Genomic DNA, 26,767 nt, shown 5'->3' on the forward strand with positions numbered 1-26,767 from the left:
GTTTAACCAGTACCCTATTGATTTAGAATATTTCTAACCTTTTCCGACTGTGAACAGTGCTGTGGTGGGTACCCTTGTACATTTGTCTATGTCATCATGGTGTTTCTTGTCTCAGCCTTTGATAAAAGCCAGGGGTGTAAAGATAAAATATGATTCTGTGAAGTCAAGAATAACCCAGGTTCATAGCCTTCTGATGGTTTGGCTTGATCCAGAGTTATTTTGATAATTTAGAGAATTTAGAGAACTGTAGATAGATCCAAGTCTTAAAACTATATTATCAGAACTTGTTTAAAATACTGGGAAAATGTATAGATTATTAGAGATAAGAAAAATTAGTTTGTGAAAAATCATATTTCTCTTAGGAAATAAAGAGGTTTGGAGCTGACACAGTAATTGTACTTGTGTTCCAGCGCGTGGCAAAATGAAACTCATGGCATGAAATCTTTAAAACAGGGATTTCCCACGTGGATAACCTTTGATTCTTAATTCAGAACGCAAAGCAAACTGCTTTATTTACCCTGGTTCGGAAGCAATGGTTTTGCTTTCTCACTGTCTTGTACTGCATTTCATTTCTGCCAGATAGCATTTGACTGACTCAAAGACTTTAAAGATTGTTTTCTCTCTTCAGCATATTTCTCCCTTTTCTCTTTTGTGAACAAAGTAGAAAAATAACGTAAGGTAACTTTATGTAACAAGAAATAAAACCTTTCTTTTTAAAACAGATGTTGTCGTCTAGCTGGAATTCAACTATAGAACATGATAGAAGTCCTTCCATATTTTGTTAAACAGTTTTTTTGATAATGTCTCTCATTGTTTTTAATCAATCTGATCAATAGGGTTCAATCTCAGAGCAGGCTGGGCAAGTTTCCTTGAGGCCAAATTACTACTGGGACATCAGGTAATTTAAGTGTATTTTCACTGTCTGGTCCTTCTTTGGGAGGGTGCCTAAAATGCTATAGCCACCATCCACCATAAGGCGCCATCACTCTGGGCCAGGCGCTTTGCATGTGGTATCTCATCATTTATACAGTGTGTGTATATAGTATCACTTGATCCTGTACTATTAGGTGGGAACTGCTCTTATCCCCATTTTATAGATAGAGAAACTGAGGCACAGGACAACAAAAAAACTGTCTCAAGGCCACCCAGCTAGGATGTTATAGAACTGGAATTTGAACTATTGTTTTAAAGTCTTGTCCAGGGCTTCCCTGGTGGCGCAGTGGTTGAGAATCCGCCTGCCGATGCAGGAAACACGGGTTCGTGCCCTGGTCCGGGAAGATCCCACATGCCGCGGAGCAACTAAGCCCGTGAGCCATGGCCGCTAGGCCTGCGCGTCCGGAGCCTGTGCTCCGCAACGGGAGAGGCCACAACAGTGAGAGGCCCGCATAACGCAAAAAAAAAAAAAAATAAATAAAAAAAAAAAAAAAATAAATAAAATAAAGTCTTGTCCAAATTAGAGATGGGTTTATTCTCTAGAGTAGGTCTTGAATTCTTTTAAACTCAAAGACATGCAATCAACAAAAAGAAAACAAAGATTTGTCACTGCTCTAACCTAGTTATGCCAGCAACATGTGAATGGTCTCCAGTGTTCACAGCTCCTGGCAATGGTGGGATTTGTTTTTGTACATCTGAGTGGTCCTGGCCCCAGAGCTGGTGTGGCTCTCCAGGCCAGAGAATGGAGCAAGTGTAATGACACGTGTGACTTTCTTGGAAGGAGATGTTCTGACCCTTTTATTACGTCCCCTGGGACATAAGTGATCACCTGCGATGATGTCTAGTCTTAACTCTTTGTCCTCCCTTGAAGCCAACCAAATGGGCAGGTCTTCCACCACGTTCTTAAGGAAACGTTTGCCTGAATTTTCCCTTAGAAATTTTTACAAACATTAGCATTCGCTTCCTATGTTGTAATACGTAGGAATGGTGGTCGGGATCGCATGGACCCCAGTGTGACAAGTTTTCAGCTTCCCCTTTGTGTCAAGGGGCTGGAAGAGAGTCATTATGTGAAACCTGAGTATTAAGGCATTTTCAGGTCATGAAGAGGAATTTGACCAGAGGAGTCCCAGAAATGCAGATCTCGTTGAATTCTAATCCTGTGCTCTTAACCACTGCTGTGCTGTGGGCATCTGGCCATTTGCATTTGTCCTCTAGGGCATTATAAACCCATCTACTGGCAGAAAAGCTCAGAAACCTTATATAAAGGGAACTAACCCCTACTGAGTGGTTACCGGGTGCCAGGGACTGTTAGATGCTCTGTATCCTTACTAACAACCAGCTGGCCAAGCTCGCAGGCTCAAACTAGGTCTTGGAAACTGTCACTTCTGCATGTGGTCATTCCACATGCTCTGCCGCTTCCCCAAACAGGCAAGATGTAGAAATCAGAGACAAAAGGGAGTCTTGATTGCCAGGTTCAGTTTCCTGCCAGGGCAGGATGTAATTGCAGGGCTGTCTAGAGCCTATGATAAGCTGATACTAAATTTGTTCTTGGCAGACTGTCTTGGGACGTGTGGGGGAAGGGTGGAGGAGGGGAAAGTGGGAGCTTAGGTGCAAGGATCCTTTTGTAATCTCTGGTCTCCTCTTGTCTGAGCATGAGAACATTTCCTGAATGCTGGTCTTAAATATTTAGTGGTCATTCAGACGTAAGAGTAGTCTGTAACCGTTCATGCCCGAGACACGGATACAATGGTAAGGGTGGTTTTGCTGTATCTAGACTCACTCTTCCTGTCTCTTGTGCATCTGGCCTGAGGCTTGTGTATCAGTGAGGTATTTGGATGGGAGTCTCTCCTGGTGTAACAGGTAAATTGTGAAGGGCTTCTGACATTTTTCTTACTGACTGTGCTGTTCACTGACACTGTCTTTGGTTAAAAAGGAACCGAGCATCATTTGAATGGCTTTGTTTTCCTAACTTTAGCTCTGTTCCTTTTCTTTTTCTTTTCTTTTCTTTCTTTTTTTTTTTTTTTGCAGAAGAGAAATAAATAGTTCAGGAGATGAAAAAAGGGCACTTTAAAAAAACTTGACGGTAGTTGAATTACAATATTGTGTTAGTTTCAGGTGTACAGCTTCAGATTCTTTTCCATTATAGGTTATTATAAGATATTGAATATAGTTTCCTGTGCTATACAGTAAATTCTTCCTGTTATGTTTTTAAAATTGTAACATATGATAAAGGTGAAATTATCAAGAAAAGGATACATTGTTCAAAACTAGTGCTGGGAGAATCGACAAGCTGGGAAAAAATAGCATCTCCCCATACAACATATACCAAATTAATTCTTAATGGATTAAAGATTCAAATGTAAAAAAAAAAATACATAAAAAGCTGAAAGAAAAATATGGTGCTTTTACACAAAGTTTCTTCAATTCTAAATAGGTGCCATTTTCTTTCTTTTGATTTTCTTATCTGAAAGAATATTAGATGAAGGTATACTCTTGCTTTCCTTTCTTTTCCAGTCTGCTCTCTCTCTCTCTCTCTCTCTCTCTCTCTCTCTCTCTCTCTCTGTCCCTTTCCCTCTCCTTCTTTCCTTCCCTTCCTCCCTCCCTTTCTGTCCTTCTTTCTTTTTAAAATATTGAAGAGCTTGATGCTTTGCAACTAGCTACACAAAGGCAGCTCTAAATTTGAGAACTCCACAGTGAGCCCTGCTTCATTCACCTCTTTGTTTCCTGAGTGACCGTCATTTTGTCAAGGGGGTCGCTAACTGGAGAATGCCACAATGAAAGGAAAAACTGAGTACAACACCGCCTGGCTTCCTGACACCTATTGTCTGAGCTCCGCTTTGCTTTTCCTTTCATTAGAAGGGCAAGCTGGCCTCTGTCATTTGCTTTTCTCCCTTTCGTCTCATTGGTCTTGCTTGAGACCGCTTTTCCTAAAACATAATTTTCATCAAGCCAGTGCTGGCCCTTCAGATGAAGAGGAATCTAGTTTCCTGAAATTAGTCCTTTCATGGAGAGGTTTTCCATGTAAAATGTTGTTGAGGAAATTCTTGCTGTTCTTTTTCTGGTGGGGTGAGGGTGAATGAGGGTGGTTTTGGAGAGGAGTAAGGCTCTCTTTTTGTCCCCACCCTATTACAAGGGCGGAAGCAGGCAATCTTATCTTGTGCTCCGTTCAACCTAAAAGGTGGTCGGCCAGCAACTCTTCATTATAGGCCTGGTGTGGTGGAGACACAGCTGTGGCAGAGTTCTGGCCCTCAGGGAGTGTATGCTCTAGTGTGTAACACAGTAAAGCAAGCCATAAGCTGATAACAAATGTGAATAGGGAAATAAACCTAGTAGAAACGCATTCCAGAAACAAAACAATGAGTGGGAAGTGGTGACTCTGGGCTGCTTGAGCTACAGAAGTAGAAGGCTTCTCTTTTGCATTGACCAAAAGTTTGCAAAGAAGGCAGTCATGCAAAGGTCTGGGAGAAAAGTTTTCCGAGTAGAAGGAAGAAACACCGTTGCAAATGCCTGAGACAGGAACAAGCCTGGCATGTTTGAGAGACAGGAGCATTTAAGCTCTTCTGAAAGATGAGAAGAGCCAGTTTGTACTGAACAGAATCAACGCATTCCTGAGAAAGGGAAGAACTGGAGCAAAGGTCCTTATGAAAGGAGACTAAGAAGAATAGCAGGTGCTGTCTGGCCAGTGCTGAAAACTTCATGCAGTGTATGGTGTGGAAGTACGTTTTCAATAGCCTCAGTGAGACGTAACATCCCATGAGATGTGTTTATCCGTTTGAAATGTTACCCATTTAAAATATATAGTTCAGTGGCTCTTAGTATGTTTACAGAGTTGGGCAACTATCACCATAATCTCACTTTAGAACATTTTCACCACCCCCCAGAAGAAGTCCTGTACCCACTAGCAGTCCCTTCCCATTCTTCTAATCACCGCAGCCCTACGCAACCACTGATCTACTTCCTGTCTCTGCAGATTTGCTTATTCTGGACATTTCATATACATAGGATCGTACAATATGTGATCTTGTCTGATGGCCCTAGAATGTTTTTGAAGTTCTTCTATGTTATAACACCATCAATATTTCATTCCTTTTAATTGCTAAATAATATTCCATAGTATCTGTCCATCCTCAGTTGATGAACATTTGGGCTGTTTCCACTTTTTGGCTCTTATGAATAAGGCTGCTATGAACATTTGTGTACAAGTTTTGGTGTAGACATTTGTTTTCATTTCTCTTGGGTGGTTACCTAAGAGTAGAATTTCTGGGTCATATGGCAACTCTCTGTTTAACATTTTGAGGAGCTACTGAATTGTTTTCCACGGTGGCTGCACGAGCAGTTTACACGAGCTATGTGTGAGGGTTACAATTTTTCCACATCTTTGCTAATGCTTGTTATTGTCTGTCTTTTTGATTATAGCCATTCTAGTGGTTGTGAAGTGGTGTCTCATTGTGGCTTTGATCTGTGTTTCCCTAATGACTAGTAATGTTGAAACATTTTCATATGTGCTTATTAGCCATTCATATGTTTTCTTTGGAGAAACATCCGTTCAGATCCTTTGTCTATATTTTAGGTGAGCTACTTGCCTTTTTATTTTTCAGTTATAGAAGTTTTTTTTAATATTCTGGAGGTAAGTTCCTTATTAGATCTATGATTTGCAGATATTCCCACCAGAGAGTGGATTATCTTTTCACTTTCTTGATGGTGTTCTTTGAGGCACACAATTTTTTAGTTCTGATGAAGTCTGATCTATTAATCTCTTTTTTTGCTTGTGCTTTTGGTGTCATATGTAAGAAATCCCAAGGTCACAAAGATTTCATAGTGTGTTTTTTCAAAGAGTTTTATAGTTTTAGCTCTTATATTTAGGTCTGTGATACACGTTTGGTTATTTTTTATTTATGTTATGATGTAGGTGTCCAACTTCATTATTTTTCATGTACTTATCCAGGTGTCCTAGTACAATTTGTTGAAAAAAATATTCTTATTGAATTATGTTGGCTCCTTTGTAGAAAATCAATTTACCATGAACATTAGAGTTTATTTCTGGGCCCTAAGCAGGATGCATTTTTAATTAATGGCATCTTTTTAACATGGTGTGAAGGCTTCAGAGATCCAAGCTCTGGTTGGGTAGTAAAGCAGCTGTCAGGTAAATTCTGGATTGAAGAGGCTTCATTTTCTCCAGTTATAAAGTGAATTTATGGATGAAGATTCTTGTATTATTTCCTTATAGTACTGAAAGGATCCTTCAAGCAATTTTCAGACATTTAATAGGGCTTCATCTTAACCATCACTGACAGGGCAATATCTCTTCTAAAGTTCCCTTTTTCTTTCATTTCTTTTCCTTTCCCCTCCCTCCCTCCCTCTGTCCCTCCCTCCCTTCCTTCCTTCCTGCCTCTCTTCCTCTCTCTCTCTCTCTCTCCTTTCCCTTCCTTTCTTTAGTTCTTTCATTTCTTCCTTTAAAACATAACCTAGGTTGAAGAGATGAGATTTACAGTCATGATACAAGGGAACATTTAAATTAGGTGATGCATACAATCATGTGAATAGATTAGAATATATGGATATTTGAGATCATGTAATCACACAAACTCAGGTTAATGACCTCTGAATTCAGCAAAGTTTTTGAAGTAAATTATAAGAAACATAAACATGGAGCATTCATCCTCCCAAGATTTATGCTTCTTCTTTCTAACACTTTTCCCTTGGGAAGTTTCTCCCTGGACCATCTTTATGTGGCTAATGCTCCAAACTGCATCAGCATCCCAGGACAGTGTCCTAAACTCAGGCCCTAAATGTCCTACTGAGTATTTTCACCAGGACACCTACTAGGTGTCAAAGGTCACAAACAGAAGAATTATTTTTGACATTTTAAAAGAGCTTACACCTGTTTGGGAAAAGCATCTTACGAACTTGTTTGGAAACAAGAACAGCTGCTCTGATCTACAGATCCTGGACTTCAGCTGCAACATTTTCAGCCTCCAGCCAACCCTGCTGCTTCAGACTGGCCCACACAATCCGAATTGGCTCTTGCCAACCTATCCTGTTAACTGTTTGTCCTGAATTCAGTGGTTTTGCACACTGACAGACCCTCTTGGTTTGTCTCAAGTCTGAAGTCAAGGGGAGGTTCTGTCAACAACCAAGGAACTCTGTTCAGTATTAAGTGGATAAATTATACCACCGACTAGATTGTCTCTAATCGTTGAGTACATCGCACCCTTAAAAGTTGTCTGTCCATTTGTGCTTATATCAGATCTGAACTCAGGGCCAGTATCTGCTTGCTCATTGTTTGAAATTTAAATATTAATAAAATAGTATATCCCTAAAAAAATAAATAAAAGAGCAAACAGTTGATCAGTCCTGTGAATTTATCCATTGCCATGGGTCTGTCGCATCTACTAGATTCCCGTTCCTCTTGCCTGTACGTGATTCTCCTGAAGGAGTGCACTAAACTTCGGACCAGTCTCTTCCCCTGCAGTCTCTCTCTCTTCCAGATAGATTGGGTTCACGTTGTTGGAAAGCTTCATTGAAGACATCAATCTCTAGAGCCCCAAGTCTTCATTGCCTGTAGGCTGAAACCTAAACTTCTTTGCTTAATATTCAAGATCCTTGTCCAATCTGTCTTTCACTTGCTTTGCAAGCCTTTTTTGCTGACTTTCTCCGAGTTTTTCTTCTTCCAAACCACGCTGTTCAGTGTTTCCTGAATAGACCTTGAGCCTTTCTGCTTTGGGGCTTCCTTTATCTGTTGCTGCCCATGTAGTATATCTGCCACCCTCCCTCCCTCCTCCTTATATAAATCTCCCTTTCTTTCAAGACTCAGTATAAATCCCGTTTCTTCTGGTTACTCCCCAGTGAGTGATAGGTCCAAGCTGAGATTCTTAATGGCTTAGTTCCATGGTGGAGATTGCAAACTGTCAATCCATGGGCCAAATTCAGTTTACAGATACGTTTTCTTTCATCCACATTGTGTTGTGTTTTTTTTACTATTTCAATTAGTGCCAACAGTTAAACATCTGATATATCACATTTAAAGAATCAGATTTCCAGCCAACTTGGAAAAATTCAAAGCAGGGCCCTGTATTCCTAGGTGGTAACTATGTGTGACTGCTCTCTTAGCTGCCTCCGTTTGGCCAAGATGTGTGTGTTTGCACAGCACCACTGAGCTATGCCTGGTACTGGGTCTCCCCCATCACTCATGTATATTCCCCATCCAGCACCTGTGAGCATCTGCCTGGACAGTTAATTCTGTAAGGTTTTATGACTACCTCTTCTTGTTATCTTGAATGTTAGATCATTAAATTAAAACGCTCCTTCTATGCTACCTCCCAATGAGAGCTCGTGTGTATAATGTACTAAATAAATGCCCTAAGGTGATTTTAACCTCCCACTTCTTGCTCAAAATATGCCACCTCTTGCCTAAAAAGGATTTCAGGTAGTATTTTTTTTTTCAGGGAGTATTTTTAAAAGACCTGTTCCATAAGGAAATAGAAGAGAAATTCAGACCAAAGAAACAGGAGCATGTAATAAAGGTGATTGTCAAGATTTCATATATAAAGGGAAAAGAAAGGTAAGATATATTTTATTTCAAGGAAAACCAAATTTGCAACCTGAACCCAGGAAAGCCTCACTAATCAGTGTTCTGGTTACATTATTTATTTGTTGGCTGTAACTGGATTTTATTTTTATTTATTTATTTATTTATTTATTTATTTATTTATTTTTTGTGGTACGCGGGCCTCTCACTGCTGTGGCCTCTCCCATTGCGGAGCACAGGCTCCGGACGCGCAGGCCCAGCGGCCATGGCTCATGGGCCCAGCCGCTCTGCGGCATGTGGGATCTTCCCGGACCGGGGCATGAACTGGCGTCCCCCGCATTGGCAGGCGGACTCTCAACCACTGCACCACCAGGGAAGCCCGGATTTTATTTTTAAATGACATTTTCTTTCAAATAAGGTAATCAATTCAGGGCTTTTTGATAAGGTCATCATAATGGAAACTAAATCTTCTGTTTTATTTTGGTTGATTTTAAAAATAACTTCGCGGGTCCACAGTTGGTTACCATTTACTGCTTTTATTTTTAGGATTTGGCCAAGAGATAGGTCAGTGTTTTTCCACCAGCAGTTTTCAGGGTTTTGTGTCTTCTCCTCCTCGTGAAGTTTCCCAGCATGAAATGTAGGGAGATGTCCCGTTGGTGGCCAGTTCCCAAGACAGTCCCATATTTTCCAGTGTATTATCATTAACGTGAAGGGAGGCAGTTCTCCAGTCCATTTTCTGCTTTCCAGTCGTCAAACACTGCACCTTGGCACACTTCCCTTCTGTCAGGGACTCCACAGTGTCTTTGTAGACTAAAGATTTTAAGAGGAAATATCTTTAGGACTCTAAGTTGTTGTAATCATTATTGTCACCAGTGTAAGCACTTTGTAAGGGAAAATGCTGCAATGAAGGAAAGAAGCATCTCTGAAGACTCATTGTAAAACACGTGACGCTCTGGAAAAGGTCTCAGAATACATCGGTACTCTTTCCCACATAAACTATTTGACTATTAACTGCCGTATCGGCATGGGTTGGGAACATGGGGTCTTCTTTTGACGCAGGAATCTCACAGTCATACATCCTCAGTGACTAAAAGAGTATTTTCTCTGTGCTACATATGGTACCACCACTCCTGATATTTTTCTTAAAAGTTGCTGCCTTTTTAAAACTCAATAATTTTATAAGGTAACTTTACATGCCTACTATAAAAGGAAGACCAATAATTCTAGCCCCAAATGGAAGGTTATTGGGATATTAAATGCAATGAAAACACACCTTTGTAATTCAGTTTTACTGAGGTCCTCCTACCCACCAGAGGCTCTGCTTTTTCTCTGTACAGCAGGGGATAGACTTGGTTTTAGGGAAGTGCTGAATATGGAATAGCACCAAACTGAGACTCTTTGAGGACCACTCAGAGGGACTGAAAGAGAAGCAAAAAGGGGTAACTTTGTACCCTGGAATGTAGTGTTATTGAGGGACCCCTCTGGCGATCCCACGAGGTCATCTCAAGCAATAGCATAATCCCACACTTTGGTAATCCCTGGACCGATTCGGCAATTCCTGCCCCCTCCAACATACTTCAGAAGATGTTGGTGAAAGCTTTGATCCTTAAGTCAGAGGAGAATTGGTGTGAGCATCTAGAAAAACCTCCACTGTGACATGTTTGCCTGAAACTTGCTTTTTTAAGAAAGATGTTACAGCAGTGCCCCAGCTCACGCTGGCTTAACTTTCCTATCTTGCTCCTTCATTTTTTCCCCCTCTGCCTCCCATCCTTCCCCTCTTCCTCCTCCTCTCTCTTTTTCTCCTGATTCTCCTTCCTCCTCATTCTCACTCCTTGTTTGTCATCTTCACAGGACCAGTCATCTGTGCGAGTGTGTTTTTCATCGTTAAGTGCAGGAACAGACACACTTCACATGTCTCCAGGGTATGACCTGTAATTCCCGGTGTACTCATTTCTGTGATATTCTTAGGGCTGCAGAAAAGCTCTCAGCAACAATGCTTGCTTAGAGTATTTTTAAAGTGCTTTGTCTCACTGCAGCTTTTACCCTTCATCCCCTAAGAAAGCAAACGAAAGTCCAAGGAACTTGAACTTGGGCATTGAACTACAGGCCAATAAGAACATTTTGGTATGAGCAAATCAAATGAATGTATGCTCAGTGATTTCTGAAACCCGGTTCATGATATTTCTCCCCCAAAGAATTTCAGCTTTTAAAAGAATTTGTTTTGTTTATTGAATTTTTTTGTGTCTTTGGCGTCACTTTATGGAAGCCGTTTGCATTTAAAAATCGAGTCAGTATTTATGGGATTTTCTGCTCAATCTTTTGGGAATTGCCCAAAAAAGCCCTATTTCCCTGGTTTCTGTAGGAGGAGTCATTTGATATACCAGTACCCTGTTCTCTGTTGAGGACTGGTTTGTCCAGGGTCAGGGATCTGACTTCAACTGGGCCAACTGGAGCTCTTCCCTGGGGTCCTTGAACTTGGGACCTTGAAGGTAGAGGTTTTCTCTATCTGGGGACTGAAATTGTAAAAGGTAAAGCTTGAGGGGCTTCCCTGGTGGCGCAGTGGTTGAGAATCCGCCTGCCGATGCAGGGGACGCGGGTTCGTGCCCCGGTCCGGGAAGATCCCACATGCCGCGGAGCGGCTGGGCCCGTGAGCCATGGCCGCTGAGCCTGCGCGTCCGGAGCCTGTGCCCCGCAACGGGAGAGGCCACAACAGTGAGAGGCCCGCGTACCACAAAAAAAATAAATAAATAAAAATAAATGTGTTGGATTAATTAATAAATAAAAGTAACATTAAAAAAAAAAAAAAAAAAAAAAAAAAAAAAAGGTAAAGCTTGGGAGCTGCTGTGGCCAAGTTTTTCTCTGTATAAAAAATGTCAGTGAACCACATTGAAGTTGAAATGCAGAGGGAAGGACTTCCCTGGTGGCACAGTTGTTAAGAATATGCCTGCCAATCCAGGGGACACAGGTTCGAGACCTGGTCCGGGAAGATCCCACATGCCGTGGAGCAACTAAGCCTGTGTGCCACAACTACTGAGCCTGTGAGCCATAACTACTGACCTCATGGCTACAACTGCTGAAGCCCATGCTCCGCAACAAGAGAAGCCACTGCAGTGAGAAGCCCGCGCCCTGCAAAGAGTACACGCGCTCGCCACAACTAGAGAAAGCCCGCGTTCAGCAACAAAGACCCCATGCGGCCAAAAAAAAAAAAGAAAGAAAGAAATGCAGAGGGAGAGTTAGACTTCTGATGGCATTTGAGCCCCCAATTATATCCTTCTTGAGACACAGCTTCCTCCCTGTCTTTCTTACTGCTTCCTTGGTATGTAAAGTCTCAGAATATACCTAAATTTCCTTTTTTGCTTCAGGTGTTTCACATTGGAGTTTATTCGTCTGTAGCCACAAAAAAAAGGCCTAATAGGTGACAAGTGATCGTTACACAGTCTGAATCTCATGCAGGAACCAACACTATTATGAGCAGAAAAAATAATATAGACCAGGAAATTATGGGCCAGGAAATTAACATACAATATCTCAGACTCCAGACCCTACGGCAACACTATGCGGTAAGTAATAGCCTTTCCTCATTTTACAGACTAGGAAATTGACACTGAGAAGTTAAGAAATATTCCCAGAGTTACCCAGCCAGTAAAGGGCAGCACTGGACGTGAACCTATGGTGGTCTGACTGCAGAGTTTATTTGTTTTACCAATTTTACCATTGTAACCTCCCAACTGATACTTCTTTGATTTTCTCTTACTTGTGTTAGTTGTGTTAGTTGTGTTAGTTAGATCAACAGAAGACTCACTAAACTGATTAGCAACCTCTTCCAGGATTTTGGGACTTGTAAAGATGACAGGAGCCCTACAGGTTAAGTTCTCCAAACCCTTGTTTTACAAATAAGGAACTGTGGCTCTAAGAGGCAAGGGTACATGCCCAAGGTCACATAGCTATTGTACGGCAGTCCTGTAACTTGAATTTGTCTCCTAACACCAACGCATTTGTTTTTTCCTTCTAACACACTCTTTTGGTCTAGGCTTAAAAGCGACTTTCTCCACAAAGTCTCTAGATTGATGAATTGCTCTTGCTATATAGGCTTTCCTACTACCCTCTCTTTCTCTGTTCATAGCATTTAATTCCTGTTTTAAGTGCTTGTTCAACCGTCCAGCTGCCCCATCAATTAGTAGCCTCTGTGAAGGCAGGAACCCTGTCTCTCTTGTTCATTATTGCCCCTCACATGGCATATGCTTAATATGCTTAAATGGTGACTAGAATACATGAATAAAATAGCGCAAGGATGTGCAACAGTGGTCTGGAGTTTAAGGCAGTTGAGCTATATAATATTGCAACATATATTCCAGTTGTAATTCTTTGGATTTTGCCATGTTGAACATTTGCCATTTTTATCATACCTGTAGTTTTTTGTTGTTTTTTTTTGTTTTTTGTTTTTTGGTTTTTTTTGCAGTACGCGGGCCTCTCACTGTTGTGGCCTCTCCCGTTGTGGAGCACAGGCTCCGGACGCGCAGGTTCAGCGACCATGGCTCACGGGCCCAGCCGCTCCGCGGCATGTGGGATCGTCCCGGACCAGGGCACGAACCCGTGTCCCCTGCATCAGCAGGCGGACTCTCAACCACTGTGCCACCAGGGAAGCCCATACAGGTGGTATTTAAACTTATAGCTTTGGGGACAGAAATGCTTACAGAAGTACTGGGAACCACGTTTCTTCCTTTCTTCTTAACTTCGGTTTGCTTAGAACAGGTTTCTGTCACTTGTACTTAGTAGTTCCTAGCAGGTACGTGAGCTAAGACCAGACTCAAGATGAGGAAGCAAGAGGACAGCAAGTAATTGAGACTATTGGATAAATTACTGGTGAGCTCTACCCTCCTTTGGGCATTTGCATTTCAGAGACTCCAGTGAATCTCTAATTTTTGAATTGCGTAGGGGAGGTTGGAAAAGAAGGAGAAGAGAAGTTATGTGGTAGGATGGGAGAAGGCTAGGGAGAAAAGGTGGCCTAAGAGCTGAGGCTTGAAAGATCTATAATATTTTGCTGGGGGTGACAGGAGTAAGACCAGCCTTCTCTTATTGAACTTGATAGCCTCTCTCCCTCTTGACTAAACATCGTGTAGGATCACTCCTTCAAACCTCTTGCCTGAAGCTGATTTGTGTTATCCACTTAATTGTTCATGTTACATTCAGCAATGACAAAATTTCGTAAATTACACTAGTTGTATTAAGCTCACTATGAAAAGACCCATGCTTGTGCAGATGGATTATAAACCACCAGCTGAATTCTCAACAGACCCAAAAACATAAGGATGTTGGAGAAATGGCAATATGTGTGCTTAGATGACTCTAGGAAAGAAGACAGAAGCGGCTGGAGAGGCAAATCAGGGTCAAAGGCAAGATGACTCGATGAAAGCCATGCCAGGTGTTGGAGTATGTGGAAGTGAATCATATTCCTTCCACGTTCAGAGTGAAGGGTGAGATGGAGGATCAGTATAGGAGCTCTGCTGCTGCTGAGGCCACATCTGTGGGCTGGAAGCCAAAATATTCTTTGTTATCATATTTTCCATCCTTACGTCTGGACTCTGGAGCCCAAACTTGGAAAGAGTTGACGTGGTAGAGTGGACACTTACCCACCCGTTGTGGAGAAGATTCCAACTTCTCACCCCCTCACCCCTCATGCCTCACCCCTGTGAAGGCGGCCAGGAGCAGGGCAGGTAGGCTTGTTGCAGGGCTGCTTTCGGGATGCAGTTTAGGAAGAAGAAAGGCCAAAGAAAGGAGACGCATGTATTAATCATTGGTCTTCTCCCATTCCTGTTTGGTAAATTACTCCTGAGAGAGGGTCCAAAGGTTTTTCCTCCAACCTTCATCTCTTTTAGGGAAGGTTCTTTCTCCTTTACTTAGAATCATAAGGGATTAGTGAGCAGTCTACCCCTCAAATGTAGAAGTTAGATCCCAAATTACTCGTGCTTCTTGAGGGTAATATATGCAGAGGGAATTCGCTAAAAATATGATTCCCCAAAGACTCACTTCAAGGCTTGAAAATGCTAACAGAGCCACCAAGATGGATAAAACTCACAGCCCTTTGGAGCTCTCTACTCCTTATATACCCAGTATGGCAATCGCCATCTGATCCGTGGCACGCCTCTATGAGATGTTCTCTTAAAACTCGACCGATAATTTGAAGTAGAATTTGCAAGATAATGTCTTTCTATACAAAATCCTCTTCCAAGGAAGAGAGCCATTTGAAATGAAAAGTCAAACCAAACAATTTATCATCTCCATGCAAGCCCACCATGGGCATGCTCTGCAAAGAAGTATGTGTCTTTGGCAAAACAATAGCCTTCCCTGTTCATGTAGATACGATTTCCATAATGGACTGCATGATGCTGCCTTCCTGATGTAATTGCAGAAGCCTCCTTGGCTGCACTGAGAAATTTTATTTGCTACCATAAATAATAAACTTGCTTTCTGCAAAAGTAACCTCTTTGGGGAATACAGATCAGAAATATTCCCATCCTCTTGGAGTCTTTAATGTGTTTTGCAGCTGAGTGTCTTGGGGTATATTTCAACAAACCTCTGAACTGGATTTTTGGATTCTGTCCCGTGGAGAACGGTGCTGTACCGCTATTAATCTGGAACATTCGCCGCATCACAGCAATTTGGTGAAACTATAATTGAAACATGGTACTAGACCCTGAGGGGACCATGGAGAAAGGGATTTGCTTTGGTGGCTCCTCATGCATCATTTAAAACCTGCTGCCGCTGAATCAAAGTCTGCTTCTTAACTCTGCAAACCTTTCATTGACAGCCATTTCAGCTGGGCTGCAGAATACTGTGCTTCTTGCCACCTCTGTCATTTTTCTCTATTTGTCTGTCTTTATTTTTCCATAAATTGGATTACCCTGACTAATAATAGGATTGTGAAAGAGGAGCTTGTTATAGGATTCTGGTGACTCTCAAACAGAATATAATTAAACCATAGTTATGCAGCCTAATTGAGGAAAAGACATTTGGAATTAAGGGAAATCGGTGAAATTCAGTTGTTAATTTCAGGTACACAAGGTAATAAAGTGGGCTGATATGGGGTTGCTGACGGTTGGAATCCTTCTGAGATCTACCAAAAAAGGAGAGATAAAAGGGATGTATCATTTTACCTATTTCTGAGTAAATAGGCTCAGTTCAATCTTTGGGAGAGTGCTGAAGAACATCCCTTTTCAAATCTTGTTTACATTCTCAAGTCTTTCTAATTAAAAATTGTCCGTTGAAACGAATCCAGTTAACCCTCCCTGCTATCTCCCTAGTGGAGACTGCTAGCTGTGCCCCCATATTTATTTTTCCTTTCTTCTAGCAGAAATAGAACTGGACATATGACCACCCAGAATAATCACCACATTTCTCAGCCTTCTGTTGTAGTTGGCTGTTACCTCCAGCCAGTGAGCTGTGATGTGTGTGATTAATTTCTGGGTTGTACCCTTGCAGGCACTGGGTGTCCACATTATCTCTGTCTCTCCCTGTTGGCTGGAGGGTGTATGTGCTGGTGGGAGGCAGAGCAGCTGGCGGAGATGAGAGGATGGAAGACGCCTGAGAAGGATGCAGGTGAAACTTGGTCCTGATGATTGTAGAGCCCCCTTAACCCGGCCAGGACCACCTCTGCAAACTCTTCTATGAGAAAGACATGAACTTTTTTCTGGGTTAAGGGACTTGCTTTTAGGGCATCTTTGTTATATCATCCTAATGGATTCCTCACTCTGGAATTTTGAACCCAAATTGTATGGGTCTGTATTGATGGCAAAACTGGGTGCTTTCAGCAGCAAATAGCAGATTCCTGGAGTCACACAGGCTTAAACAGTGAAGCAGAATTTTAACTCTCAGAACAGCAAGCGCAGAGACAGGGCAAGTTTTCAGGTTGCTTGATTTAGTGACTCAATCATATCATTCAGGACTCAAACTAACTTCTCCCAGTCCTCTGCCGTTCTTTTTTTTTTTTTTTTTAATTTTTTTTTTATTTGAGTATAGTTGATTTACAATGATCTGTTAGTTTCATGTTTACAGCAAAGTGATTCAGTTATACATATACATATATTTTTAAAATTCTTTTTTCATATAGGTTACCACAGAATATTGACTAGAGTTCCCTTGCTCTGTAGTAGGTCCTTGTTGGTAATCTATCTTTTATATAGTAGTGTGTGTATGTTCATTCCAAGCTCCTGATTTATAATCTGCTCCCCCCCCCCCCCGCACATTTCCCCTTTGGTAACCATAAGTTTGTTTTCTTTTTTTTTTTTTTTTTTTTTTCTGTAGTACGCGGGCCTCTCACTGTTGTGGCCTCTCCCATTGCGGAGCACAGGCTCCGGACGCGCAGGCCCAGCGGCCATGGCTCACGGGCCCAGCCGCTCCGCGGCATGTGGGATCTTCCCGGACCGGGGCACGAACCCGTGTCCCCTGCATCGGCAGGCGGATTCTCAACCACTGCGCCACCAGGGAAGCCCCATAAGTTTGTTTTCGATATCTCTAAGTCTGTTTCTCTATTGTAAGTAAGTGCATTTATATGTTTAAAAAAAATTAGATCCCACATATGAGTGATATCATATGATATTTGTCTTTATCTGTCTGATTTACTTCACTTAATATGATAATTTCTAGGTCCATCCATGTTGCTGCAAATGGTATTCTTTCTTTCTTTTTTATGGCTGAGTACTATTCCACTGTATATATGTACCACATCTTCTGTATCCATTCCTCTGTCAATGGACATTTAGGTTGCTTCCATGTCCTGGCTATTGTAAATAGTGCTGCAGTGAACATTCCAGTGCATGTATCCTTTTGGATTATGGTTTCCTCCAGATATATGCCCAGGAGTGGGATTGCTGGATCAAATGGTAGCTCTATTTTTAGTTTTTTTAAGGACCCTCCATGCTATTCTCCATAGTGGCTGCACCGATTTACATCCCCACCAACTGTGTAGGAGGGTTCCCTTTTCTCAGCACCTTCTCCAGCATTTCTTGCCATACTTAATATTAGCTTCCTCTTCAAGCCAGTGGCAAATGTTAATGTTCCAGTTCTGAGCATCACATCCAGGCTGGACAACATTCATAGGAGAAAGAGAGACCATTTTATTAGTGGCTGCTTCTTAGGAGAGCAGAAATGTTCCCAGAAGCAAAAAGTTTCCCAGCAGTGTCCCATTCATATTTTAACAGCAGATATTGAGGCACATTCCTGACCCCATTCCTGTTAGTTAGAATGGAACTAACCCTGGACCAAACAGGTCCACCACAGGGGCTTGAGTGACGATATCTGCATCTCTGGCTGAGTAGGGGGAAGATTTGAAAGAAAAGGAACAAGCTTGGATGGACTCATTGTGGACAGGGATGATGGGTAGAACACCGACAGTGCCTACTACAAAAGGAAACAAAACAAAAGGATCTGAAAAAAGTATGAATGAAAAGGTATATGTTGGGGATTTGCTTCAAAATACCACGGGAGAGGAGAAATGGGTAGAGCACAGACAAAGCAAGGCTACCCATGAATTAATCATTGTTGGAGTTCACGGGGGTTCATTATACTTTTGTCTAAGCTTTTGCCTCTGTTTGAAATTATCTGTGATTTAAAAAGAAAAACCAAAACCTTAAATAAATAATCCAGGCAAAACAGGGGAAGAAAAAGTGGCAGGAGAAGTTTGATCTGTTTTCATGTTATCAGTAATGGTAGCTAACATTTATGGAGCATTTTCTCTTTGCTAGGAGCAATATCTATCAGTTGAGAATGGCTTAGGCCAACAAGAGAATATTCACTGGTCTGACTGGCGTCTTCAGAGGTAGCTTCAGGCCCAGTTAAGCGCACCTTTTGGTTCTGCTTTCTTCCTCACTGGGGCTCTCTCTGGGCAGTTGCCTAACAGCTCCTGGCTGGCTCCCATTTCTTCAACACCCCAGAGGAAAGGGAACTCTCCTTTTAATTTTTAAAATTTCTATTTATTTTTTTATTGCAGTATAGTTGATATACAACGTTGTGTTAATTTGTGCTGTACAGCAAAGTGACTCGGTTATACATATATATATATACGTTCTTTTTAAAATATTCTTTTCCATTATGGTTCATCCCAGGATATTGAATATAGTTCCCTGTGCTATACAGTAGGACCTTGCTGTTTATTCATTCTCTATATAATAGTTTGCATCTGCTCACCCCAACCTCCCAATCTATCCCTCCCTCAAGCCCCTCCCCCTTGGCAACCACAAGTCTGTTCTCTGTGTCCGTTGAGTCTGCTTCTGTTGCATAGATAGGTTCATTGGTGTCATATTTTAGATTCTACATATAAGTGATATCATATGGTATTTCTCTTTCTTACTTCACTTTATATGAAAATCTCTAGTTACATCCATGTTGATGCAAATGGCATTATTTTGTTCTTTTTTATGGCTGAGTAGTATCCCACTGTGTGTATATATATATATATATATATATATATATATATATATATATATATATATATATATATACCACGTCTTCTTTATCCATTCATCTGTTGATGGACGTAGGTTGTTTCCATGTCTTGGTTATTGTGAAGGGAACTCTCCGTTTTATTAGTTGCAGCAGGAAGTCCCACACTGAGATCCCATTGATCCAGCATGGATTCCGTACCTGGATCTAAACCAGTGATGGCCAGGAGACTGTGGTGCTCATTCTACCCCTGGAGCTGAGAGTGGTCTCCCTCCCCCTCAAACACCAGGGACTTAGAGAGGCTGATTCTTCTAAAGAGGATCCAGGGAGTGTGCCGAGGGAAGACGACGTGGATATTGGACAGGGAGAGTGACAGATGACCATTGTGCTTCTATGATCTCATTTAGGCCTCATAAAAACTCTGGGCACATACTATTGTTACCCCATTTCACAGGTGGAAAAACTGAGACTTAAGAGCTTAAGTGACCTGCCCACGAGCATGTAGGTGATGATGGTAGAACTAGGATTCAAACACAGGAAGTTATTGGTGCCCTGGGCCTATCCTGGATGTTGTCTGCAGACAGTTCTACACACTGACAAGACTCTTTGTGTCGTTCATCTGAGCATGTTCATTCTCTAGCCACAGGAGTGGGGTCCCCTCTAACTATGGGACAGGCCACACATGCAGGAGGGTGAGTGAACATCTCCAGGCATGACCCTCAACCAGTGAGAGATGGGAACAGTGGAATAAAACGGTTGGTTCCCTGCCCCTCCTGAGGGCATGCTGACATTATCTCTTAGAGGGTTCCCAGGGAAATTGAGCCCCGCTTCTTCAGGGCCATAACCTACTCACAAATGTACTGTGTACTGGCTTCCTTCCTTTCCCTGCCTTGCTTCCTTGCTCCCCTACCTGTGGTTCCTAAGAGCATTTCCCCCAAAACTACTTGTACCCAAATCCTTGCCTCAGGGCCTGCTTTTGAGAAAACCCAACCTAGAGACATCAGCCATCAGCAAAATACTGTAATGATTAATTGGGTTAATATCATTAAAACCCTCAGAGCAGTGCTTGTCTCTTAGAAAGTGCAAAATGAATGGAACAGTCGTTTTGACTGTTTTCCCTCAAGGTCACCCATGCAACCATATAATTTGTCGTCCAATTTGGACATTTTTGAGAATGAAAGGGGGCGCTATGTTAATTGCTCAGGGAACACAGGTGAAAACTAGGACTGTCTGTAGGAAACCAGGATGTATTGTCACCCAACAGTCATGACTTTAGTAGAAAGGGAATTCTCCATACAAAGGAAATTCTACCCCAACACTATAAACACCCATAACTGTTCCATAATTTCATATTTTTATGTATTATCCTTTCTTAAGTGGAGGCTCACCTTATCGTAGCCCTTTAGGGCCTCGACAGGATAATATTAAACTTCTCATTTGTAAGTTAGCAGTGCAATTGTCACTTACAAAGAACTGACAAGGCATATCACACACAGAAGTGCTTTAGGTCTAAATGTAGTGAAAAGGACTGTCAGACTTCTCCTGGTAGAATAGAGAATTGAATTCTGAGAGAGTAAAAACTTCAGATGTAGAAAGCTAATACCCAAGTGGTATGCATTTGAAGAATATTAAGATCACTGTCTAAATAGCGTTGACTGAGAGTAGCCACTTCTCACGGTGAAAATAAATAGAGACTCAAAGCTCCAGTGAAGGCTGGACGAAGCCTTATAGCGTCTAATCTGGTGGATCCAAGTGCAGCTGCCTCTCCAGATCATCTGGAGGAGCTTTTGTAAATAAGCAGAAAATTGGTCCTTATCCAGGGAGGCCACACCTGGCCCAGAGCAGGGGTCAGAAAACCATGGCCCCCAGGGAAGCTGGCCAAATCTAGCCACGTTCATTTGTGTACATCTCATCCTGGGCTATTTTGATGACACAGTGGGAGACTTGAGCATGGCAGTTGCAACAGACATCATACAAGCTACAAAGTCTAAACTATTTCTTATTTGGCCCTTTATAGAAAAAGATCTGCTGACTGCTGGCCTTGAAGAATCAGTATTTTTAAAAGCTTCCCCGCAGCTTCTCGTGCACAGCCAGGTTTGGGAAGTACTGATGACAATTTGTGCCTTGCATTTATAAAAACACTAAGCTGAGAGGCCCAGAGAGGTGAAGTGACTTGCCCGAGGTTGCAAAGCCAAGGCAAGTCTGAGAAACTTCTCCCTTTATAACCCCCGTCTTCCTCCTGCCGCACCCTCCCTCCCTAATGATGATCCCAGCTTCTGTTAGAAACCAGCCTCTTCACTGGACCACTGTGGGGCTCAGCTGGCAGCAATCAGCTCCCTGGCCAACAACATTTGATGATGAATAATACAGTGACTTGGCTTGGCATCTGGCACCCTAACTTTCCTGCATGCCAGAACGCCTTCGCTTTGTCATGGGCACCATCTGGATAGAAAACCACGTGGAATTTCCAGCAAATGGCATTTGATAGACACGTGCCACAGACATCTCTTAAGTGAAAAGCTTGTCGAGAGTGAGAGGGGTTACACATCCCCCCAAAGGATCATTCATTCATTGGTTCACTGATTCAGCAAACATTGACTGGGCGTTTTACTATAAGCCAAGCACAGTGTCAGACTCAGGGAGTTTAGTCTCTGTCTTTGTGGATCCTATGGTTTGATGAAGGAGGCAAACAAACAATACGTAATAGATAACTAGTAAAAAATAGATAAGTAGATAGGCAATTGCAATTGCCACGTGCGACACAGACAAGACACAATATTACAGAAACACAAGAGGCAACAATTAGAAAACGCCTGTTATGCTCCGGGCATTTTTTTTTTTTTTACAAAAAACTGGTTGGTTGGGCTTCCCTGGTGGCGCAGTGGTTGAGAGTCTGCCTGCCGATGCAGGGGACACGGGTTCGTGCCCCGGTCCGGGAAGATCCCACGTGCCGCAGAGCGGCTGGGCCCGTGAGCCATGGCCGCTGAGCCTGCGCGTCCGGAGCCTGTGCTCCGCAACGGGAGAGGCCACAACAGTGAGAGGCCCGCGTACCGCAAAAAAAAAAAAAAAAAAAAAAAAAGCTGGTTGGTTAATTGGCTTGCCCAAGGTCACATGGCTAAGAAATGGTACGGCCGGGGATGTAAATATACACAGTCTAGCTTAAGGGTTATAAACCATCGTGTTTTATGCTCCTCAAAATGGACGCAGACCTAAGAAAGAGCCGTTTAAGCTGATCTGGTGTCTTTTGTGATGCCTGGAGCACACATAATGAATACATAATGAATGTATGAATGAATGAATGAATGAATGAATGTATACATAGTATAGCTATGTACGTATATCTTTAAGAATTCTATCTGGCATAAAATGAACTGTTGTGAGTCCTGCATTACCCGTCCTCATTTTTTTTTCCTTTCTGAGTGTTTGAGCTATTACCACCTATTTCAGCCAAAACATTGCTGCACTCTCATGTGAAAGGTGAAATGCGATAATTAGACAGAGCTCATTAAATCAGTTAAATGATCCTGAAGTAGGAACCAGAGAACCATGATTTACTAAAATGTTTCAAGTATTAGTATGCAGCGAGAATAATAAGAAGGCAAACTCCTACGAGACTGCTATAAGAAAACCCATCGATCATAAACACAGAAGCACCAAAGACGTATTTATTGCCTTTTCTTAGTATAGAAAGCACTGTGCAAAACTGCACGTGTTCAGAAAGAATTCAGCTGATTCACATTCTCAGGGAGTGTGTGTGCCCTAGAGGTTTGTAAAGATCGGATTCTTCCGAGGCTACTTGAGGGAATCAGCAAGCAGGCGCCCTTCAAAACAGTTTCAAGTGACATCTTTGTGAACCAGACGCTGTGGGTCTTTTAAACAAGTTAGAGTGCCTTTTGCCACCTGGTAGAAGAGCCACGCTCTCTGCTCTCCCCAGTCAAACAAGAAGAGAATCCACCAGGTGCGCTGTCTGACTGCAAGGGTGCTTTTCCAGGCCATGTTTAAATCTGAACAGCCAACTTTGATCCTCTTGGGAATTAATACCGTGAAAGTGTCCAAGCATTTGTTCAGTTCTTGGGATATTTAACCCATGTGAAATGAAAGGGGAGAATGTTTGGTGACTGTATAATTTTTGAAGTCCTCACACCTTTAACATTGTTGGATAGCTCAGATGTCCACCTTCCTTGTTCAGTCCTTGTACATGGAGGAAATAGCCCTTGCCTAGTCTGTGGCTAACTCCTGCTTTAAGGCCCAGTTGAACCTAGTCTGAAATGATTCAGCATGAGTTTTTTTTTGTTTTTTTTTTTTTTTTTTTGCAGTACGTGGGCCTCTCACTGTGGTGGCCTCTCCCATTGTGGAGCACAGGCTCCGGACGCGCAGGCTCAGCGGTCGTGGCCCACGGGCCCAGCCGCTCTGCGGCATGTGGGATCCTCCCCGACCGGGGCACGAACCCGTGTCCCCTGCATTGGCAGGCTGACTCTCAACCACTGCGCTGTCAGGGAAGCCCCAGCATGAGTTTTTTGAGAAGACAACATTTAGTGAAAGTTACAACTTTAGGAGTTCTGGACATGCCACACAAAATATGCTGCTTTGTTGGTATATTGATTATTTTGAGATATAGACACTTTAAAAATATATATATATATTTTATTGAAGTATAGTTAATTTACAATGTTGTATTAGTTTCAGGTGTGTAGCACTGTGATTCAGTTTTATTTATTTATATATTTACATATATATATTTTTTATTTTTCAGATTCTTTTCCCTTATGGGTTATTACAAAATACTGAGTGTAGTTCTTCATGCTTTACCGTAGATCCTTGTTGGTTATCTGTTTTTTTTTTAAAATTTTTATTTATTTTTATTTTTGGTTGCATTGGGTCTTCGTTGCTGCACACGGGCTTTCTCTAGTTGCAGCGAGGGGGCTACTCTTCGTTGTGGTGCATGGGCTTCTCATTGCTGTGGTCTCTCTTGCGGAGCACAGGCTCTAGGCACATGGGCTCAGCAGTTGTGGCTCGCAGACTCACAGGCTTAGTTGCTTCGCAGCACGTGGGATCCCCCTGGACCAGGCCTCGAACCCCTGTCTGCTGCATTGGCAGGCAGATTCTTTTTTTTTTTTTTTTTTTTTGGCGGTATGCGGGCCTCTCACTGTTGTGGCCTCTCCCGTTGCGGAGCACAGGCTCCAGACGCGCAGGCCCAGCGGCCATGGCTCACGGGCCCAGCCGCTCCGCTGCATATGGGATCTTCCCGGACCGGGTCACGAACCCGTGTCCCCTGCATCGGCAGGTGGACTCTCAACCACTGCGCCACCAGGGAAGCCCTGGTTATCTGTCTTATATATTGCAGTATGTATCCCAAACTCCTAATGTATCCGTCTCTTTTTCCCTTTGGTAACCATAAGTTTATTTTGTTAAATAATTTATTTTATTTTATTATTATTATTTTTTTAGATGGAGAATTTTAATTAAATTGGCATAGTTAAGACCAAAAAAGGTAAAGTGGACATTGTCAGTTATCTTCAGCCCTTGTCTTAACAGGTGAATGAACACAACTTGAAACACAGGTGAATCTTGCTGGTCTATGAGACAGTGAAGGGAGCTTCTCAATATTTAAATATATTAATATAACCAGTTATACAAATCTAAATATAAAACCAATCTCCTATAGGGTTTGACAAAGCATTCATCATATCCCTGAAAAGTTTAACATTCCTTATTCAAGTTTAATCATCTCTTTAGAAGGGGAAAATAGTGATAGTACTTGCTGAACCAGAATTACTATCAAAATTCAAAAAGCTGACCATATTCATTTAGCCACAAGCCAATCATTTAAATCCGGACAGAAATATTACATCAACCATTCATGATCTGAATTCTCGTGTATGAGATCAGTTTAAATATGGTACACATAAAAAGTCATGAGACATTCGTTTCATAATAAATAAGGCAGTGGCCAACTATTACTCATTAGTAGCTTTTTTGAGATAAGCTATCAAGTCTGCCCTTTCTCCCTTCTACTTAATGCCAGTGAAGATCATTTTTGTTCCAGGGGTGTACTTCTTGGGATTCTCCAAATACTCCATCAGTGTCTCCTCTCCCCAGGTGATGCCTTTGTTCTTGTTGGCATCTGTGTAAGAAAATCCGACAGCCTGACCTGTCTTTCGCCCAAACAGGCCATGGAGATTTGGCCCAGTCCTGTCCTTGCCTCCCGTTTCCACAGTATGGCACTGGGCACACTTATGAACAAAAATCTTCTTGCCCTTCTCAACATCACCCATTTAAAAATTTTTTTAAATTTATTTATTTTATTTATTTATTTTTGGCTGCGTTGGGTCTTCCTTACTGCATGCATGCTTTTTCTAGTTGGGGCAAGCGGGGGCTACCCTGCGTTGCGGTGCGTGGGCTTCTCATTGTGTTGGCTTTTCTTGTTGCGGAGCACGGGCTCTAGGCACGCGGGCTTCTGTAGTTGTGGCTCGCGGGCTCTAGAGCGCAGGCTCAGTAGTTGTGGCCCACGGGCTTCGTTGCTCCGTGGCATGTGGGAACTTCCCGGACCAGGGCTCGAATCCTTGTCCCCTGCATTGGCAGGCGGATTGTTAACCACTGCGCCACCAGGGAAGCCCTCAACGTCACCCATTTTTAAATCGTTCTTTCTCCGTGTATGACTAAGACCTTCCCGCTCGCAAGCTGAACGTCCTGCTCTCTAATCTATTTATTTTATTTTTGACTGCGTTGGGTCTTCGTAGTTGTGCGCGGGCTTTCCCTAGTTGCGGCGGGTGGGGGGCTACTCTTCATTGCGGTGCGCGGGCTTCTCATTGCGGTGGCTTCTCTTGTTATGGAGCACGGGCTGTAGGCGCACAGGCTTCAGTAGCTGTGGCTCGCGGGCTGTAGAGCGCAGGCTCAAGTAGTTGTGGCGCACGGGCTTAGTTGCTCTGTGGTGTGTGGGATCGTCGCGGACCAGGGCTCAAACCCGTGTTCCCTGCATTGGCAGGCGGATTATTAACCCCTGCGCCACCAGGGAAGCCCCCATTTTATTTTCTATGGTCTATTTCTGATTTGTAAATAAGTTCATTTGTATCTTTTTTTTAGATTCCATATATAACTGATATCATATGATATTGTTTTTCTCTGCCTGGCTTATTTTACTTAATATGGTAGTCTCTGAACTGCCCTTATCTGCCTAGAAACAGATCCTTCAGAAGGAGCTCAATTGTCATAAATCCCCTCCCCGTGAAACTCCAGGGAAGATTGATTCATCACAGGAGAGGAAACTAGAAGTCCACACTACACCCAGTCAAAAACCTTGTCACAAACTATCATACCTCTCATCTCTTCTTTTATGGCGCCATTCATCTTTTTAAAAAATCATTTACTCTCCCCTAAGAGGCCTACATGCCCCCTTCCTTTTCCCTGTAAAGGTGGTATTTAATCCTGAATTCTCAAGCCACCTCTTTGAGTACTTATTTGTCCCTGGGTATCTCCCATATATACATGAGCCAAATGTTAATAACCTTCTGCTTGCTTTTCTCTTATTAATCTTTTATTACAGGTGTCCCAGCTAAAAACTCAGAAGAGTAGAGGGAAAAACATTTTTTCTCCTAGACATGAACTTTCCTATGTTTTCCTATACTTCCATAATGCAATTTACATAGTGCTTGTTTAATGTCCATAAGTATAGACTGTATTTACTAGTTCACCATTATGTTGCCAAGTCCAGGCTCCTACTGCTTGCCACACAGCAGGCCAAAAAATTGAGAGAGGAATTGTTGGGGCAAGGAATAGCAACTTCATTCAGAAAGCCAGCAGATGGAGAAGACAGTGAATAGTTTCCCAAAGTTAGAATTCAGGCTTCTTTTATACTAAAAGGGGAGGGCG

At 42.4% G+C, this 26,767-nt stretch overlaps 2 protein-coding genes across 4 annotated transcripts in view; one reads left to right on the forward strand and one right to left on the reverse strand.

Moving 5' to 3' along the window:
* The window catches only part of FRMD4B (FERM domain containing 4B), a 333,168-nt gene that overhangs the window by 49,501 nt on the left and 256,900 nt on the right, over nucleotides 1-26,767 (forward strand). Inside the window, exons 2-3 of one of the 3 annotated variants that reach the window (XM_067043676.1) lie at nucleotides 8,379-8,494; nucleotides 11,824-12,021. The exons of the other annotated variants lie outside the window; for them this stretch is intronic. The gene's annotated coding sequence lies outside the window, so the exon portion shown is untranslated. The remainder of the gene's footprint in view (nucleotides 1-8,378; nucleotides 8,495-11,823; nucleotides 12,022-26,767) is intronic. 3 annotated transcript variants of the gene reach the window in all.
* Nucleotides 24,416-25,173, reverse strand: LOC131764517 (cytochrome c-like). Its single transcript, XM_059077868.2, has one exon. The coding sequence runs from the start codon at nucleotides 25,171-25,173 to the stop codon at nucleotides 24,910-24,912; it is 264 nt and encodes an 87-aa protein (XP_058933851.1). The 3' UTR covers nucleotides 24,416-24,909.

The sequence above is a fragment of the Kogia breviceps genome, chromosome 10 (genome assembly GCF_026419965.1).
Source record: "Kogia breviceps isolate mKogBre1 chromosome 10, mKogBre1 haplotype 1, whole genome shotgun sequence".
Classification (NCBI taxonomy): Eukaryota; Metazoa; Chordata; class Mammalia; order Artiodactyla; family Physeteridae; genus Kogia; species Kogia breviceps.

Coding starts and splice junctions, on each gene's coding strand:
- LOC131764517 (XM_059077868.2), bottom strand. CDS start 25,173: ATGGGTGATGTTGAGAAGGGCAAGAAGATTTTTGTTCATAAGTGTGCC.